Source organism: Ailuropoda melanoleuca, chromosome 6 (assembly GCF_002007445.2).
Source record: "Ailuropoda melanoleuca isolate Jingjing chromosome 6, ASM200744v2, whole genome shotgun sequence".
NCBI lineage: Eukaryota > Metazoa > Chordata > Mammalia > Carnivora > Ursidae > Ailuropoda > Ailuropoda melanoleuca.
This window is the reverse complement of record NC_048223.1, coordinates 777,510-798,453: the sequence shown is the minus strand read 5'-3', so window position 1 is coordinate 798,453 and position 20,944 is coordinate 777,510. Positions and strand designations below refer to the sequence as shown.

Below are 20,944 nucleotides of genomic sequence, written 5' to 3'. Positions count from 1 at the left end.
TAAAAATTATGTCCAGCCCTGTTGTAAAGGGGATCCCAGGCAGCTTACAATAGAGACATCCAAAGTCACGGCACAACTTACATGGTTGATAGAGAATACATACATGACATCCCAATGTATTAAGAAGAAGAGATAATAAAACAGAGGAGTAGGATAAGCTACTGATTTTGTTTTAGCACAGGGGCGCCTGGGTGGCTCAGTCGTTAAGCGTCTGTCTTCGGCTCAGGTCATGATCCCAGGGTCCTGGGATTGAGCCCTGCATCGGGCTCCCTGCTTGGCGGGAAGCCTGCTTCTCCCTCTCCCACTCCCCCTGCTTGTGTTCCCTCTCTCGCTGCCTCTCTCTGTCAAATAAATAAAATCTTTAAATAAATAAAATAAAAACAAAGCACACACACAGATACACACGAAGACTAGAGAGAAATCACCAACATCTTCATAGCCACTCTCTCGAGGTAAGACTATGATTACTATGTTCTTGGTTTTGAGTATTTTAAACAATGTTTCACAATGAATGTATGTTTTTGTCTTTCTTCTGTGATGATTTTACTTTCTTATTATTGTAACTGATATACAGTAATATCCACTCTTTGTGGTGTACATCGGAATTTTGACAAATCCAATGGCGCTGTGAAACAGCCACCCCAGTCAAGATACGTAACCAGTGCCACCACCCCCCAAATTCCCTAGTGCTGCCCCTTTGCAGGCAGCCCCTCCTGACCCCCAATCCTGGCACCCACTTACCTATTCTCCATTCCTATAGTTTTGCCTTTTTTTCAGAATGTCATATAGGTGGAATCATAAAGACCTGGCTTCTTTCACTTACCAAATGCTTCTTTTGTATCAATTAGGAAAAAACCAAAAAACCAAAAAAAACAAAACCAAAAACCCTACTCGATTATATTTTTATAAATTAAAAACTTTATTTTCTGGGCTCCTGGGTGGCTTAGTCAGTTAAGCGTCTGCCTTCAACTTAGGTGATCTCGGGGTCCTGGGATCTAGTACGAGTTGGGCTCCCTGCTCAGCGGGGAGCCTGCTTCTCCCTCTCCTTCTGCCCCTCCCCCTGCTTGTGCTCTCTCTCCCTCTCTTTCTCTCTCTGTGTCAAATAAATAAATAAAAACTTTTTAAAAAATAAAACAAAACAATGCCACTCTTTAAAAAAAAAAAAACAACCTTTTTTTTCTAATTAAAAAGAAAAAAATGTCACAAACTGGATTCAAATTTCTTTTTAAAAACTACAAAGATACCAGGAGGCACACCTTCAGCTGAGACTGTTGTCTTCTCTCAAGTTGCCATGTCCCTTATGAACCTGAAGCTGCCTCCCCAGGTTTGGGAAATTTCACAAAGATAAAACTCTCGTTATCATGGACAACTGAGAACGTCTTTCACAAAAATTCACTCTCCACAATGTCTGCGATGGGTGCCTATGAAAGCAGGGAAACATCCACTTTCCTAATAGGACTGCGTATTGCCCACCTGGCTGGAATTCCCTGAGCTTGCAGCACCTGCCACATCCCGGGATAACTCGTCAGGCATCGGACACGAGAAGTTCAACTCGGGTACCACAGCCCATGCTAAGTTGTACGGGCCCTTTTTTTTTTTTTTTTAAAGATTTTATTTATTTATTCGACAGAGATAGAGACAGCCAGCGAGAGAGGGAACACAAGCAGGGGGAGTGGGAGAGGAAGAAGCAGGCTCATAGCAGAGGAGCCTGATGTGGGGGCTCGATCCCATAACGCCGGGATCACGCCCTGAGCCGAAGGCAGACGCTTAACCGCTGTGCCACCCAGGCGCCCCGTACGGGCCCTTTTTAATGGAACTCTCCTAGTTCAGAAGATCCCTAATCGAGGGAGAGAACAAAAACCTCACAGGCCCTTCGATCCTAATGCTGTGCCTGTTCAACAACTCGGCCCAAGGGGCCACTAAAGAGAAATAAAGAAATACCTTCTGCTCCCTTCACAGAACTCTATGTGTCTCGTCCCCGCTCTAGGAAAGAAAGCTGAAGTCAGAAGGAGGAAAGAGTTTGAATTTACCCTTCTGGACACACATTTGGATTAGCTGTAATCACTCTGATTTCATCATTTTGCTTGTCTGGTAAGATACAAGTTATCCGAAGGCGGCCAAGTCCCATTTATCTTTTTGTTTGTTATTTTTCACCACATAAACGTTGGTTGGATAAAGGAATGAGGAGATAAAGAAAAGAATGAAAAAAGTAGTTTTCCATCCTGAAATAATGAAGGTTCACCTCAGATCTGTAATCAAGCTTTCCTTACATCCAGTTGTTGATGATTTCAGTGACCACAAGTTAACACGTGAGCCCCTGGCATTAGGCAGTGTATGTCAGCTTATGCAATACTGGGGAGTTTCTCTCTCCACAACGCAACATCGTCAGACTACACACCTGGAGGGATGACGGCATGGAAGAAGGAAGAGGAAGACGAAGGGATGAAACCAAATATTTACATGGTATTTAATTTATAAGGAGCTTTCACATTTATTATATATTTAAGGATAACAATTTTCAGAATGATGATGCTTTCCCAAGAAATAGGGAATAAATTCATCTACTCATTAAATTTTACCAATCTCCCTTCCCACTACAGAGATAGAAGTAGAATGGGGCCTCTCTCCTGGATTCTCTCTTGATGGAACTGCAGGTGGGTCAAGGCAACCTGCAAGGCAGGGACCCTGAGAAGACAGCCTGCACAGCCAGGGGCCCCTGTGAGCCAGAGGACAGCCTGCCCAGTGAGCTAAGGAGATTCAGGCACTTGTTGACCACAGTGGGCATGGGAGTGGGACAGGATGAAGAAATGGAAGCCTATAGATAATCTTCAGACCTCATTATGGAGCACCAGGATGGCTCAGTCAGTTGAGCATCTGACTCTCAATTTTGGCTCTGGTCATGATCTCGGGGTCCTGGGATAGAGCCTCCTTTGGGTTCTGGGCTCAGCAGGGAGTCTGCGTCTCTCCCCCTCTCTCTCACTCACCCAAGCTCATGCACACACAAGTGCTCTCTCTCTCAAAATAAAGAAATAAAAAGTCTTTAAAAAATACTTTTTAGGATTTTATTTATTTATGTGAGCGGGGGCGGGAGAGGGAGAGGAAGAAGCAGACTCCCAACTGAGCAGGGAGCCCAATGCGGGGCTCGATCCCACGACCCTGGGATCATGACCTGAGCTGAAGGCAGATGCTAAACCAACTGAGCCACCCAGGTGCCCCTAAATAAATCCTAAAACAAAAACAAAAACAAAAAAAAACTTCAGACCTCATCAGAACCACCATTCCCTCTACCCTTACTCCTGCTTTCTACCAGATTCTAAAAGCCAGCTAAACAGGTTAGCCAAATATCACCTTTACTGATACTCCATTTCCCTGTCCCTGGCTTAACTGCAAATAGCGAGGCAGAAAATCACCAAAAAAGGGGGGGGGTAAAAAAACCAAGATGATAGACATAATCCACACCTGAACAACCAGGCATCTTGGCAAATGCCCCAGAAAACTATCAGAGAACCCTCCAACACTATTTACCATATGGCCTTAAATAGTATCTTGACACTGAGAGCAGGCTGCTTCTGGATGGGGAACCTTCCATGATTAAGAAGTCCCTGTAGACCTTTTTTCCTGTATTCTATAACAAAAATAAAAAGACATCAGAACCATCCATTCTGTCCCCTTCCCCTCCTCCTAATTACACACACACACACACAGAGTCAAAGCTGAACTATGTATGGGAGCCTCTGAGCGCAAATCTGGATTTTCCCCCACTGTCCTACACAACAGGATTGCACAATATGATGCAGCAAAATGCTCCAAGTTCCACAGCCTCTGGGGATCAGCATTTAATGAACTTGGTTGGCATTTCTGTAATATGAACCATCAATACTACACTCTGGTTCAAAGGCACCTATGGCTGGAATAAAGGAAACAATTTGGGGCACTTTTCCCCACCCCTTTGCAAAAATACTTTCTGTGGTAAAGGAGGAGGTGGAGCAAGAGAAAGAAACACAGAAGGTGGCAGAAGCTGAGAAACAAATCATTCTTTGCAGAACAGCCCACAGCTTTGCGCAAGGAAAAAAAAATTAAAGCTCATTTAAATATAAAACTAAGGGAAAAATTATAAATGCTACTACAATACTGTTTAATTTACTCTATATTATGAAACAGAAAAAATATTCCAAATGGAATTGTTATCCTAAGACAAAAAATAATAATATAATTATTTCCTGTTAAGAAACATGATACTGAATATCTAAAAACAGTATAAACAACTGTTACCCTGAAATAACCATGAGCGTTCAAACATAAATCCTCAGGGAAAATGGCACAACTGTAGTTATATTATAAAGCTGTGTTCCTCAAATTCAGAGGATAGTTCCACTGAAAAACAAAGCAGAATTTATATTCATTTCCGTCATTGTCAAAGGCTATGTCTAAGGAATTATTTTAATTCACCATGTTTTTAAAACCTCACACAGTATAGACTTCATATCCTAGAATTTATCTGATGAGAAATACATGATTCATTTATAGAAATCAATGTATATTTTTGAAAGTATCAGATGTAACTAAAAGAAAAAGTGGCATTTTCTGCACCCCAACCCCCCGCCAGGCTCTTGCAAGAAAGCTCTCTGGAACAGTTAAAACTAATTTCCTTAAACTAGTGAAAGGAAGCTACTCATGTATCTTGCTTCATGTGAGTCATAAAGCAAAGTCAAGAATTAGAACCATAAACTGAAGCTTTCCTCCCTAAAATGTAGCCAGCAAAACTGACGAGACCTAAAAACATGGGCTACATTAATTTAGCAACACAGAAGACATAATTCTTCTTGCACAGACCAAGCCATTGAGGGTAAACCGTGGGTTCCTTCAGGGATTGTTTTATTCATTTTTTGAAGTGCTGCATCAACCCTGACCCACAGAGGACACATAGCAACATTCTGTCCACTGACTGACTGAATGACTGACTGACTGACTGACTGACTGAATGAATGAATGAATGTAGTATGGCACAAAGGTGCCTGATCAACACCCACTCTATCAGAGCCCGCATGCAAACATTTTCCTTTCTCATTCTCCTTCAATTTTCCCTCTTTTTCACACGCCATGGTGGACCAAAGATGGCTGCAAATTCTTTGTCATTTTGTCCATGGGACTTCCTTCTGTTATCTGCTTTAATCTAGGGCAAATCTGTGATTTCTCTGACTAAGAGCATATGGAAGAACTGACTCTGTGACAGTTTCCAGAACCCGATCCTAAGACACTGGCAGCTTCTACTTCTTGTTTCTTGGAACATTCTCTCTGGGAAACCCAAGCTGCTAGGCAGTATGTCCCACTAGTGAGACTGCTGTGCTAGCTAGAGATGCCAAATATAGATGCTCCAGGTTTCAGTCCCAACCCAGCCCAGTCTTCCAGCAATCCTTATCATGATGCCACATACTTAAGTAAAGCCATCTTGGACCCTCCAGACCAACCCACCCACCAGCTGGATACTACTAAAGTGGCCTTCATCAACACCATGGAAGCCAGAAGAACAGGCCAGCTGAGCTCCGCCCACATTCCTGACCCACAAAATTGTATGATATAATAAAATAGCTACTGTTCTAAGCCACTATGTTTTGGGATAATGTTATACAGCAATAGATAACTGGAACGGAGTCTTCCTCTCCTTCTAAAGATTAGCAATAGAACCCAAAGGCAGCCATGCTAACATGGCTAGTCCACATACTCATCAATTTGTCTCTGAAGACAATGCAGGTAGACATTGGGAGAAAAACCTGGATTCTACTCTTACGGTTTGGAGTAGGCTTTGGGCCTTTAATGCTTCTAGAGAAAGATTTACCCCGATGGCCAGCAGCTATCTACCCCCTGGCCTTGGCACCAAAGATCACGGAGCCTCCAGCGGGCACCACAGAAGGCCATACCTGCCTCATGAGCTCCTCTTGACGCATTCTGATCCTCTCTCTCTCCATCTGGATCCTCTGAAGCCGGAGCTTCTGCTGCTGCTGCTGTTGAGTGGTCAGAGCATTGGGCATGCTCATGAGCCCTGCTGGTGGGTTCTGAGTAGGGTGGTTCTGCTGGCTCAGGGTAGTGGGTGCCATTTGCTGCTGGTGCTGGTGATTCATCACTATAGGAGGGAAGAACATACAGGAGATTAATAAACAGGTCCTACATACCTTATCAAAAAAAGACCATCAGAACGCCCTGTGCTTTGTAGTACAGATTCCTGAGATTCCTTCCGAAGTACTTTCCTGTTAATCATTACTGTTTCAGTAATTATTACCTTAATTCAACTCACGAAGGCTCAGATACTAGCCCCACTCCTGACTCACCTAGTCTTGGCATTTTGTGCCTTGTTAAAAATTACTTCACACCCTGCCTGTGTCTAGAGCACATTGTAAGCCTTTAAGAACATAGTGGTCAAAAGTGAATTCCACGAAAGGTTACCACAACATATGACGTAATTTCAGCAGGACCTCTGGGTGTGTGTGCACTTTCTAGACAAGCTGCATGTTCATGTCAGAGCTAAGGAGGGCATGAGATTCTAGATACACAGATATCCTAGGCAGGATAACATCTAAGATGATGACTGACTGACAAGCAAGACGTAAAACACAGTACCTAGACCAGGGACCTACACAGAAGCAGGACCCCAGTAATACTTTGTTTAAAAAGGGTACCCCGAAGGAGCATGAGCTAAGCTCAGAAACAAAAACCTGATTGAGGAAAAGATGTTTTGGTTTTTGCAAAGGGAAAAATTAGTGTGAAATAAATTACATAAAAATGATAATCATGGGGGCGCCTGGGTGGCCCAGTTGGTTAAACGTCTGCCTTCAAGCTCAGGTCATGATCCCAGGATCCTGGGATGGAGCCCCACATGGGGGGGGCCGGTCCCCTGCTCATCAGGGGGTCTGCTTCTCTCTCTGCCCCTCCCCCTGCTCATGTGCACACACACTCACTCTCAAATAATAAAATCTTTTTTAAAAAATGATAATCATGGCAGTAGCTGGTGCAGTCAGTTAAGCATCCGACTCTTGGTTTTAGCTCAGGTTTCAATCTCAGGGTCCTGAGACTGAGTCCTGCATAGGACTTCACGCTCAGCCTGGAGTCTGCTTAACACACTCTCTCCCTCTCCCTCTGCCCCTCCCTCCTGCGCGCTCTTTCTCTCTCTCAAGTAAATGCTTTTAAAAAATGATAATTATGTCTGTGATTGGATAAAGGCATTCTAGAAGTGTTTTAAACTTTTTAAGGATTTTCTATTTATCCGCACTGACCAACACCTTAAATTTTAGCATGTAGTGCTTCACTTAAGGGGAGAATTTTTTAAATCCTTTAATCAATTCTATAATTGGCACTCACACACACACACAAATTTTTTAAAAGTGCTAGTTTTTCTTAAAACACTTTACCAGTCAAATCTGCTTATCTTCTGCCTAGACAATATCCTATAATAAAGAAAACCACACTTTTATATTTGCTCTTATATCAGGGCCCAAAACAATATATAGTTTTATATACTCCATTTCTGAGAAAAAACTCTCAATTTTTGCTATATTTGGTATCACTATCTTTGAAAAAGAAAATCACTGGCATATTTTATTTAAAGTCCAAAAGTTAAATATTTTACATCTTTCATTTGGAAGACATGGACATCATGTGGAAACATGTTTTATAACTAAATTTTCTTAAATGAATTTTAAAGTAGCCTAATCGACTATATATTAAAGGTGTATGTGCACACCTCACTCACACAAACACACACACACATACATACAAACACAAGCACTCAAAAGAGAGCACCAACACAGAGGATTTTCTGTAGACAAATTGGTTTCCTTAAGGAACGATTAATTCCATGGCAGGAACTTCCTCCGGATGGGGGTAGAGGCACCATAAAAACATTCCTTTTTAAAATTTTTATTTATAACTCCCTCAAATCTTTACTGCATTTCCTGTGTGCCAGGCACTGGGCTTGTCGCTGGATAAATAGCTCCTTCGTTGGATAAAGAGCTCCTGCCCTCACAGGAATTAACAGGCTGTTGGAAGGAATGTATGAAGAAATAAGGTGAATTTGTCTGTGGAGCTGTGGAATGCCAGAATGTCAGGCTTTGTCGGGATTCCTAGAAATGATCTAGTCCATCCCTTTATTTTACAGGGGAGAGAATGAAACTGAAGAGAGGTAAACTCTGGTTAGGGGCAGGTAGAACCGAAGCCAGAGCGGAGGCCTCCAGCCACCACCGGCTCTTTCGACTGTCCTTGGCCACCCTCGGTCACTCCTTCCACTGAAGAACAGTGACAGCTGCTGAAACTGAGAGCAACCCTTCGCATACAGTTTGCCTTCAACAGCAAGAAAGTCACCCCTTACACAGCAGGTCATCAAAACAGGGCCTCGGGCCCAGAGCAGCTCCCATTACAAACAGGAAGGGTTCAAGGCAGGTCTGGAGAGATTGACAACTGTCCGCTCAGTAACGAGCTCCTGAACGGGAGGTGAGAATACTTTGGAGTGTTCTGCCTAACCAGTGCAGGCTTTCCTTTCTGAACCAAGCCCACCACAAGGAACTCGCGCCTTCTGGCACCATTCCCGGCGCACAGGGAAGCTCAGTAAAAGATGAGACGAAGCAACGAAACCAGTTGGCAATTTCTTATGTTCTCAGTTTGAGAACAAGAAAAAAAGCACAGTCCTAATTGATGCAAAATTACTGAAATGAGTGTTTCATTTCTCAAATGATATTCTAGAAATGGTCAGAGCAGTTTACAATCTTCACGGGGAGGCCTGGGTAGGAGGTCAGGGATTGTGCACACACTGTATCACCGGGGAAAAAAGTGCTCTTAAACACAGATTAGAGTCAAACAAAGTCCAGATATCCAGAAGGGCTTAATTCGTAAGACCTCTTCCAGGCCAGAAGGAAGCTCCGAAGGAAGAGTAGTGATTATTTCCAAGGACAGTCATTTCTGAACTTCTGAAAAAGGATGCTCCTATTCTTTTCTGACATAACTGCTATAAGACCAAAAAAGATGCCTAACTGTGTCTCTAAGAGCAATCTGTAAACTGAAATATTTCCAATATCAGAAATCCCCAGATTAGGAAAAAGCAGCTTAAAAAGAAGTTAGGTTGTTGGCAGCGTAGAGGTTACTAATTTTTAAAACTGACTCGGTTCTGGTAATTTAATGATGTGACAAATACATTGGAGCAAGACTATCTCCAGGGACTTGGGAAGCCTGCCCTTTCGGTGTACAAAACCTCCACCGGGTTTACTTGCAACAGACGCCACACCACCACCAAATAAATACTCCTCTCCTCGGCAGATCTTGCTAGCGTCTGTCTCCTTATCTGGGAGAGCTGCAGACCCAGGGAGGAGCTCTTCTAGAACCACACCCTGGTTAGTCTTCAAACACCAGCCCTCAGAGAGACAGGGATAGGGGGGGACCAGGGAGATGTTGCTTTCCTCCACTTAATTTCGATTTGATCATGGAGACTGCACATCTCCAGTTATTAACTCTAGAGACTAGAAAAGAATGGAACTTAGACAAGAGTTTTGTTTTCAAAGTAAAGCACACACACCCACAGAACTTTGTTATGAGAAGATTCACCACGGTATTGCGTATAATAGCAAAGACTCAAAATTTGGTCCACCGATGAGAGGTCATGATCCATCTGTTCAGAAATTCTCTATTCCCGGGAATGAGGGAGCTCTGTACGTACATAAATAGAACAATCTTTAGGAAACACTGTTCAGAGAGGAAAAAAACCCAAGGGATAGAATTCTATGCATGAACATGCTTATGGCTTGTAGTCAGAAAGGGAGGGCATATTATGCATAAAGGGCAAATCTCTCTAGGAGGGTACACAAGAGACTGGTAACAGCGGGTGCCTCCGGAGAGGAAAGCTGGTGTCAGGGATGGGAGGAGATCTTCCTTTCTTCTTCTGTACCATTTGAAGTTTTCCTGAGTGCATTTATTACTTGTATAAAAACATAAAAATACAGAAATAAAAAACATAAAAACGTGGTCATGTATGCATCAAACTCAATATTTTCTTGATGGGCGTGCAAGGAGGTAACCCCAAAAATAATCTGATATGCAACAAATATGGCTTAGGAATGTAATCAAGATCTTGAAAGCTGAGAGCCTGCCTGGTACAACTCCTCCTTGTAGAAATGACAAAAATCAATAGCCAAAGGAAGAGCGAATTTGGTCACAGTCATAAAATGGCAGGGGCCTAGAAGCCAGGTGTCCTGGGTCCACTGAGATGCCCATGATTCAACCTGCCCCTCTGCTCCCTCTAGTCATTTGATTTCCAACTATTACTGAACCTTCTCTGAGCTTGTGGCTCATGAACGTTCCTGATGGTTGAGGTTCTTTAAAACCATTGCTTTTGCTAGCTACTTGGAGAAAATGGGGGAAGAGAAGGCCCAAGACAGAGATAAACAGAAAGGAGTTCCTCAGGAGAGCACGGGAAGGCAAAACACGTAAATCTGCAATGAATATAACACTTCTTGGGATAATATGCCAGAACATTTTAGGGACAGAACAACAGTTCAGCTAAAAGAAAGAAAGAACAAAAGAAAAAAGAAAAGAAAAGAAAAAGGAAAAGGAAAAGGAAAAGAAAAAGAAAAAGGAAAAGAAAAAAAGAGGCAATATATCCCAAATGCCGTTTCTGAGGCTAAACCAGTTGAGGGCATGTTGCCATTAAATGCCTCAGAATGGCTAAAGACCTCATCAGCTCTAGACTTTTGCCAGTCCCCGCAGAAAGGAATAACCCAAACAGAAGATTTCTCCATTGAAGCAGGAATGCATCAAAACTAAAGCAGAGACATCTTTTTTTTCCCTTCCAAGAGAGTCAGAATTTAAATTTAAATCCACATTTAACTCTTTCATTGTCTTCATCTCCTTTCGTTTTTTTTTTTTCCTTCAGTAATTGGCTTTCTCTTCTGTTTCTGGAAATCAACAAGACCACGCTCTGCAGCTAGGTGCCAGAAACAGTTCACTGCTCTTATTCAGTATAAAAGAAAACACAGTTAAAGAAACTCCACAGCATCTGAGATCCGACCACCCTCTCGATTCCATGACTGTGTCCTTGGTGCAATAAACGGTCAGCACGGGAACGGGGTGTGGCAGGGGGCGACTGTCCACGTTGGCTATAACCCTTTGGTTAATGCTGCCCCGGACCGTGTCCTCTGATGCACCCTCTGGACTGTTCCAGCAAACACACTTGGTCACTTCTACAAAGACCCAACAGTAGGCTCAGGACGGAAGGTCCCTGAACTCAGTTCTAAGCCTACATTTGCTACCTAAGAAACAACCATGTTAAAAAAAAAAAAAGAAAAAAGGTAAAGACTTCACTCCTGAACTTTTTGCCTTCTGCAGCACAAGGGAATGGGGAGCAACAGCTCCTGAAGTGCTTTGGCAGGTTCTCCAAGCCAGGAGCTGCCGACGATGAGGGAGGCCAGTGAATCACAGGCTGCCCAGTGAGCCTCCTGGAATTTTTGACAAATGTCTTTTTGACCTCAGAGAGGTTCAGTGACTTGCTATTCTTGTGTCCTGGGCTTGCTTCCCTCATTTTTAAAACAGTCTCGGTTACACACACACAGACACACAAAGACATACAGAAACACACAAATGCACATGCGTGCACACACACACACACACACACACACACACACACACACAATGCCAAGTGAAGAATACAAAACCTTAAGAGGTCAGGTTCAACTATGAAACCCATCACAGGCCGGGATGGAGCTGGCTCTGAGCAGATTATGGAAAGAACCACCAGTGTGCTGATGGCTAGAAGCCACACCAAAGCCCTAGAAAGACACAGAAATTACTTTATTCCCTTCAAATCCTTCTCTCCAATTCACATGTGAGTCTGGGAGGGAAAAGAGGAATGCCTGTGGCTGGTATGCATTTCTCATCTCATTCTCAGCCTCCTTTCTACTCTGACAAACTTCTCAGCCAAGAGACCACTATCCCTGGCACTTCAAGTTGAACTTTTTTTTTTTTTTTAAGATTTTATTTATTTATTTGACAGAGAGAGAGAGCAGCAGAGGGAAGAGGGAGAATCAGGCTCCCCGATGCGCAGGGAGCCCGATGTGGACCTCGATCTCAGGACCCCGGGATCATGACCTGAGCCCAAGGCAGACACAAAACCGACTGAGCCACCCAGGCGCCCTAAGTCGAACCTTTAAAAATACATGGTTTTGTCAACATGTCAGAGGCATGATTCCCTTTAAGTGAGTGAGAAGGTCTCTCTAAGCACTCCACAACTTTTTCCACCCCCAGAACCCACTCCCCAACTGTGCTTCTTGTTCCATCAATAATGGAGAAAGTGTCATGAGTTCCTGACTATCGTTCATTAGTTACATAAAAATAAAATATCCATGAGTTCACACTCATATAAACAAATGGCTGAATACATAAATAAATGGAGGGAGAAGAGACAAATCTCTGGAATGGAAGAATTGCAAATAATTTAATGTAGATACACCATCCTCAAGGAGGGGGAGCAAAACTTCCACTCCTTAACAGTGGACTGTGTATAGTGACCTCCTCCCAAAGAGCACAGTACTCAACGGGTGGGGGGAACAGTCACTTTACAGGGGAGAACTCCTGTGTATCAGCCAGATGATCAAGGTCAACCTCAACAATAAGAAGTCATAGTGATAGCATGACCCTTGATAAGATGTGACAAACAGAGCACTCACTTCCTCCCAAAGCCCATCATCCCACGTCTAATCAGAGAAAAACATCAGACAAATTCCAACAGGGGGGAATCCTCAAAATTCCTAAGAAGTACTCCTCAAAACTATCAAGGTCATCAAAACAAGGAAAGTCTAAGAAACTGTCATGGCCAAGAACAATTTAAGGAGACATGACAAGTAAAGGTAATGTGGTATTCTTACCGGACCCTGGAACAGAAAAAGATACTATGTAAAAACTAAGGAAATCCCTCTATCAATTTTGGTTCACCAATTATAACAAATGTAGCATATAATGGAAAAGGTTAATAACATGAGAAATTGAATGAGAGTGTATATGGGAACTGCATCTTCTCAATTTTTCTATAAATCTGAAACTGTTCTAAAAAAACCCAAAAAACCTGTATGTGTGTGTAGTAACCATGTCTTCAGTAAATACCAGGAACTGTGCAAGACACTATCTCACCAATATTCACTATTAATTCATTTTTATAGGGTACATAAAAATGGACAAATTTTATAGGGTATATAAAAAAATGGATAAATATTCCAAAAAAAACATGTTCTAAAGTGTGTTCCATGGAAGCAAATAGATATTAGGCTAGAATAAAAATATAATAATAGCCACTTCCATAGGTGTCCCATGGTCAAATAAGATTGGGAAATGTTAGGCTACTCAAAGTTAAAAGAATTCATTTTATTGCAGGCTTCCTCAGAGCTTTTAAGGCTCTAACAGACAGTGAGACTTTCCAAGAAGGAGATAGAAAATGCAGGACTTCTCAAACTTGGAAGACTATGTTCTCCTGAGCAGGAACACTGGGAAATGCTGGTCTACTGCAAATTAGCAGATGTCTTGGCAGTACTGAATTTGAACTGATTCTTAGACAAATTAATATTTATTAAGCCCTTACTATGTGCTAAGCCCTTTAAAGTTAACTCAGCAGATGTGTAGGACACAGAGCCAGAGAAAGGAACATAGCAGCCTGGTGAATATCAAACAAACTGGTTTTTTTACTTGCCTAGAGTTACCTGCTGCAGTTCAAGATATAAAGTAATGTGAAAACAAAGAAAAACAAAACACAGGGAAAGCAAGGGTTGGTTATAAAAGACTGCCAGTATATCTGCTTAAGTTTTCCATAAGCAAATGCTGACTCAACAGGAGATTCAAAGATGGTTTAACTTGTATGTCAGTTTTCACAGCTGGTGAGTAAAACCTTGCTACATTAACTTTACTTCCATATATTCAAAATAACCTGTCTTTTTAGGGTTTTTTTTTTTCATTTGCTTCTGTGATAAAATAACATTAAATATTCCAAAGAATCCTTCCAACATCATCCCTTGAGAGTGAGGAGAGCTTGAAAGAGGCTGACTTACTGCTTTGAATACCTGGTTGCAGTTTCTTCAAAACAGGTGAATATGCAACATTCAAATACACATAACACACTTGATTTGAGATCTAGGAAACTTCCTCAATTTGATGTCAGGGCTAATAAGTTTCTACCTAGATTGCATGAGAAACACCTTCCAGAAACCTAAGTACAGGAAGGGAGTACAAGGGCTCCTGAATCATGACTCTCAGAACTGAAAGCTTGACCATCACTTCATTTTCGGTCCCCACTCTGTAAATGCTCAACAACTGTCCTGGTCTGACAGAGACTGAGGGCTTTCCTGGAACACGGGATATGAGGGCTAATGCCGGGACACAACAGTCCCAGACCAAAGGGCGGCTGGTCACCCTAGGCCTGTGACTGTCACCACCCATGACAGTAGGAAACCCCGCCCCCAAAGTTTCCTGTGTCCTTCCTAACGTGTCCCCTTACAAAGAGAACCAATGCCAATATGAAGGAGCTATTTGGTATTCAGAACCACAGTCAGGCCATCCGGACTAGCTCTCAAGTGTGTCCTCCAGGGATTACAATAGCTGACTGTCCTTTTGTACCCACATTACCTAATAATCAGAGAGGAAACATTCCTCCTCCACTTACTCTGTCACTTTTTAGGGAGATCGAGCGCTATTTATGACACTGCATTGCATCACCCATAAGCAGGCACTCGACAGAGTCTGAGCGTCGGGACATTGTTCCTGTTGGATTCTTGGTTGGGCCATACATGCTGAAGAGCAGCTCTTTTCAGAAACACCGAACTATTCTTTTCTGTGATTTGAACTAATTCTCATCTTCCTGCGAGCTGGATTTGTACTCTTTATAAATAAAACCTGAGAAAGACCCAAGTCTCCCCCTACCCCTTGGAACCAACCCCAATGATATGGATTTTCTTTATAAACAGAGAACAAAAATAATTCAGTGCACTTCAGATCTGCCTTACTGATGCACAGACACGAAATACTAGACTCGGTTTCAGGCTTTATGGGTCAGCAACTGATAGTAACCATTACTCCCATAATTTTATGAGTGAGTATTCAATGAATAACAGGTTTTTGTGACTGTTTTCTCTTTACCTCCAGAGCATAGCTCTCTGCTCAGCATCCATTTCATTTTGCTGTTTTATCATTAGTGGTTTACAAACTCAATTTCCCCCCAGTGCTCATTATAGGTCGGGCCATGTATTCACCCTAGTTTGTACCATCAGCATAGAAGTTCAGGCTGCAAGAGACCTTAGTTCATTTAGACCAGGGTTCTCAAGCTTTCCTTTTGCAGCAGGAGCCTTCCCTAGAGTCAATGTATGGCATGAAGCAGAGACGACCCTCTTATGCAGGAGTTTAGTTCAAAGCAAGCCTAGAGCCTGAGCCCGTGCCAGTGGGATAGGGAGCACTTAAATGGCAGCCCCTTTGACTATCTTCTCTAAATTCTCTTGGTCTTGCTTTCACTCTGCTTTTCCCACAGGCATTTCTCAATTCTTATATGAAAATATTAAACAAATTTTAAAAATCTGAACAGACATTGCTTTTGGAGTCTGGATACTAACTAAGCTTAGCTTCTCTTCAAATCCCCTGAAACTCCTAGTATGGGATGTTGGGACACAATTTAAAACCAAAGACTTAGGACAATTCACGATTCTTGGAAGCATAAATGACTCAGCACAATCACAGGCACAGACTGTGACAAACATAGGAGGCCCAGGGATATGACAGAAAGCCCTGGGTTGGCATCAGCTATACTAATCACCAATCGCTGATCAAAAAGTATTTATTCAGTTACATTCAGTGACAAGGATGTGTTTCCTTCTCCCTATTTCATGGAAAAAATCTAATGCAGACTAGTGTAATTAACTTATTTATTACTACTATAAAATGATGAAATCACCATGAATCATATGTTACAATTACACCCTGTTGGTGTGATCTGGTTTTACAGAAAATGGTATAGAGCTTTCTTCTTCAATCTTAAAAAAAAAAAAAAAAAAAAGACAAATCGGGTAATTTCTAAAAGTGACATTTCATGGGGCGCCCGGGTGGCTCAGTCTGTTACCTGTCTGCCTTCGGCTCAGGTCATCCCAGGGTCCTGGGATCGAGTTCCGCATCGGGGCCCCTGCTCCTCGGGGAGCCTGTTTCTCTGTCTCTCTCTGCCACTCCCCCTCCTTGTGTTCTCTCTCTCTTTCAAATAAATAAAATCTTTTTTTAAAAAATAAGTTACATTTCATAATTCAGGAAGGTTTAAACAAGAAGAGGTGCTGCCATCAGGGAATACTAGACCTGGCCACAGCGGCTTTCAGAAAGTAATGATATGCAACTGGAAGAAGCCAAAACATACAGGTGTAAATCGTTTCTGACAGACGTGCAGACCCAGCCACACCAAGCTTCAAAAACATTTCAGTGTCAAGAGTGTCTGAGTGCAGCTGTGGGTCTTTTCCTCTCTGTTTATGGGCCGTACATGGCTTAACTCATGCGAACTGGCCAATGTCAGGTGTCACGCAGCCCTGTCTGATGGAAAACACATGTCTGCAGAGGTAGGAAGAAAAACCCAGCCGCGGTCCAGCCTTGACTCAGTCACGATACAATGAAGAGGAAAAAAGGGCTGCAGACACGTCTCTCGCCCTTCTTGTGTCTCTCTCAGCTCCTGCCAACAATGAGCCGCTTGTTTCTCTTATTTCCCAGAAACAGTATTAGCCGTCCAACAAGGTCAGCAAAAAAAAAAAAAAAAAAAAAAGGCAACTTTTCACTTCAGGGTGCATTTGGTTCCAAAAATCTGTAAAGTATTAAACCAAAAAGTTGTACTATCCTGACTTCACACTGAGCCCTTTATTCCAATTCTGGGTGAGAATAACCACAAGGCAACTTCTCAGCCGGCTCAGTTGATAAGACACAGAGCTCAGGGACATGTGTGCATTCAGCCACACTTTCCCGGCCTCACTGTTTCAGGCCTTCAAACCACTTCCAGGTGCCCCCAAATCTGACAGGTGGACCTTAGGTTTTCCAGAAACCCCCAGCTCTTCTAGTTTTAGACTCATAACCCAAGCTGCATTTACGTCACAGGAAACCCTGAATTTTTAGCACCAGAAGATGATTTTCCTACTTGCTATCCTGTCTGCTCATCTACACAGTGAAGCAGGTGACAAAGCAATGTGCAACTCCGCTCTCCTCCGGGTCCGAGATGGAAATGCCTGCAACACTGGTGTTTATGTTGTCCTAGCAAATGCATGACCTAAAATGTATATTTCATTGACATCTAAAAGATTTAGACATCAGTGTTCAACGTTACAATATATCCAGAACATGCCTGATGTTATCCAGAACAAGTCAGCATGCTTATTTCTTCTGGATCCTTTTGCTGTAAAGCAATCATATTTCTTTCACCTAAAGCACCATCAGCATGTGCTGCTCACATTCCATCTGATTTATGGGCTATCACAAGATTGATCAAAAGTGGCCGGTGACAGGAAGCACATCTATGAGGCTAGTGAACTTAGGCAAATAATGACCTAACTCAGAAAAAGGAGGAAATGGGCGCTTCTCCGTTCTGCTCCACAAAGTTATCTTTGTGTCTTTGAATTTAATACGATGGCCTGGCAATAGCAAAACCAAAACTGTTTTATTATCTTCAGACAATAGGTACGCTTTTATCCTAGCAGGAAATGGAAACTCTGATTCATGCATTTATTTTCATTAGTCAGGAGAGAGTTTATTGTAGCTTTTTATTGGTTCGCTTCCCTGAATGATTTTAAAACTACTCCAGGTGCAAAGTGTGGCAAACCAAGCAAAATAACAGAAAATGAATCTACAGCTGTGTTCCACAAGAGGCAGAGAAAAAGCTGTCAGTGTGGAAGGCCAATTTTTAATCTGTTTTCTTTCTATAATGAACCATTTCAGTAAACATCTTTATTATTTAAAGAGCTCACACAACAGACACTCCAAGAAATAGTCAAAGGGCCCGAACAATTTATGAAATAGAATAAGCAATTAGAAATCAAACATGGAACAATGATCAGCCTCCCAAGGAATCATAGAAATGCAAATGAAAGTGAAGAGCCATTTTCCAGCAATCAGATTAGCAAAGATGATGCGAGGCGGTGGGTGCTTTGCATTAGGCCAGGACTACTCAGGGGGAAAAAGAAAGCAGGGGTAGCAGGGTTAGGAAACCTGGTAAAATTATATGTCAAATTCTAGGAATGTGTGTCTGTGTGCATTTTGAGGACTGTACCCCTAGATCTTACAGTATTTCTTGTGACCCCCAAAAGTTAATTACCTTTGAAATGAAAAAGTATCAAAGAATTAGTAATGGTAGTGTTGGATGTTAGGACAATAGGTGACTTTTTCTTTCCAGTGTTCCACAGTTCATTTAATTATTCACTCACCAAGTATCTGCTGAGTTCCAGCCAGGTACAAGGCACTAGAGGGAGGTGCTAGAGGGAGAGACTGATGAACAAGATGGAAAGGTCCTGGCCCTTCGAGAGGTTATAGGTCTAGTAGGGAGACAGACAATAGCAAAAATAGAGTATAATTCTAGGGATAAGGGCTTTGTGCAAACAAATGTGGAGCAAGATATCTTAGGCATAGAAGTTAAGGAAGGCCTCTCTGAGGAGGCGATGTATGATCTAAGAAATCTGAATCAAGTGCAGAAATCAGGCTGGGGGCCATTTGAAGCTAAGGAACAGTAAATGCAAGATCTTAAGGTGGGAAGGTGGCTGACCTGTGGGTCTGGAGAACCTGTGCAAAACGGGGTGGCCCACGAGGCTGAAGAGCAGAGGAGGAGGGGCAGGGACCAGGAACCCTGGGGCTTCAGGGCTGTGGTGAGCACTGCAGCTGACCTCTACTCCAGAGCGATAGAAATCTCCTTTTGGCTCACTGCTCAGATTACGTGGGAAACCACCACAGTGTTTCATACACTATGGTAAAGTCAAAAATGTTGAAGAAATCCCGAGATGGAGAAGTTGTGGGGGTATCCTCCTTGGGATTAGTGTCTCTGGGCTATTGTCTCTCAGCCCTGTGAGGTGTTCAGGGCACCTCTGAAGAAGAAAGGAATCAATTTTGGAGTGGGGGTAAGAGGAGCTAGAAACCAAAGCATCTCTGCTTTCGAAAACTTCCAAGAGGAGATTCTCATCCTGAGCAAAACGAAACAAACACCTACACCTCTACGTTTTATTTGGGACAGTGTACCAAGGGGGTTTGTTCTTAAAACAATTAGAAATAAAACACACACAACAACAAATAAAGCTACAACTCTGGATTTTCCAAATCAAACTGGGTATGTGGTGTACCCTTGTTTGGGTCTTCAAATATTCCTGGCTGGTGCTCTGAGACCATGCCATGACCCAGTGTTTAGGGAGGTTATAGGAAAAACTTATAGAACTCCTGGTGTTCACTGTTGGGAGATTTTTTGAGGACTGTCACCTAGAGCACAGTGTCTAGATCGTTTATGGGGAATTGAAGGGAGAACTCCCTGTTTGGCATCTATATATGGAAAAATTATGTTTCTCTTCAACACCAGGTGAACCTTTACCTCATAAATGCTTTGACTCCACTACTGAACAAATCTTGCTCTTTGCAAGAGCCCCCAAATCTCAAAGCCAAATGTGCATGCACCTCTAGCAGCCTCATAGGACCTGTGGTATACATTCTTCTCCCTGGCTTTACTCTTTTCTCAGCCTCAGTCTCCCTTTACCATAACTTAACTCTATCATTTATCTGTATCTTTTCGAATTATGTGTTTTGTAAGAGGCAAGAATAGGGAATAAATGAATGCAAGCATCACAGTTTCATTTTAAAACTGTATCTCCGGGATGCCTGGGTGGCTCAGTCGGTTAAGCGTCTGACTTCAGTCAGGTCATGATCCCAGGGTCCTGGAATCCAGTCCCACATCAGGCTCCTTGCTCAGCAGGGAGCCTGCTTCTCCCTCTGCTTGCACACACTCTCTCTGTCAAATAAATAAATAAAAATCCTTAAAAAAACTGTATCTCTATGTATGGAGGTATACGGACTATTATTGGTTAATTAAATGATGTTCTGTGAAGCTTAACTGAGCATGCTGGCAATGACATTTGCTCATCATCTCAAGGAGAAGGGTTTACTTGACCTACAGCCACACCGTACAGAGACCTGGTGCACCAAAAAAGGTCTCATGATATTGCACTGACTTTGTGGAACATACTCAGTAGAGAAACCAGTTGACCGAAGCAAATGCTGCTCTCCCCTCATCTTCCACAGACACGAACTTAACCAAGGGATCAGAGCCAACATCGCCCATACTGGAACAAACAAACATCATGTGCCTTCCCACCAAAAATGTATAACCTAAATCGAAACCATGAGGAAACACCAGACAAATCCAAATTTAAAAATGATCTACAAAATAACTGGCCTATACCCTTCAAAGATGTCATGATCCAGAAACACAAGGGCCCAGGAATCATTCCAGGTAAAAAGAGATTAAATGAAGAGGACAACTAAATGCAGCACGCGGTCCTTGATAGATCTTGGACCAGAAACCAAAACAGCCAGAAGGGACACTGTTGTGGCAAATGAAAAAATTTTTAAACACGGATGTGGATTTGAAAATAATACGGTCCCAATATTAAATTTCCTGATTTGGATACCCATACAGTGCTTATGTAAAAACAAGTCCTTTTAGAAAATACAATCTGAAGTATTTAGGGGCAAAAGAGCGTGATGTCTCCAACTTGATCTCAAAAGGTTCAGGGGAAAAAAAAGGAAAAGATACATATGTATACAGAGAAAGTGAGATAAGCAAACGTGGCAAATCATAAACAATTAACAAAGGCAAATCTGGACAAAGGGTAGATGGGAGTTCCTTGTACTACAGACTATTCTGTAAGTTTAAGATTATTTGAAAATAAAA

General features: G+C 42.4%; 1 protein-coding gene across 1 annotated transcript in view; it reads right to left on the bottom strand.

The window, feature by feature from the left end:
* WWTR1 (WW domain containing transcription regulator 1) overlaps positions 1-20,944 on the bottom strand; it is a 138,777-nt gene that overhangs the window by 18,565 nt on the left and 99,268 nt on the right. Inside the window, exon 4 of the mRNA XM_002923448.4 lies at positions 5,919-6,121. Within this exon, the coding sequence (XP_002923494.2) occupies positions 5,919-6,121 (203 nt within the window). The remainder of the gene's footprint in view (positions 1-5,918; positions 6,122-20,944) is intronic.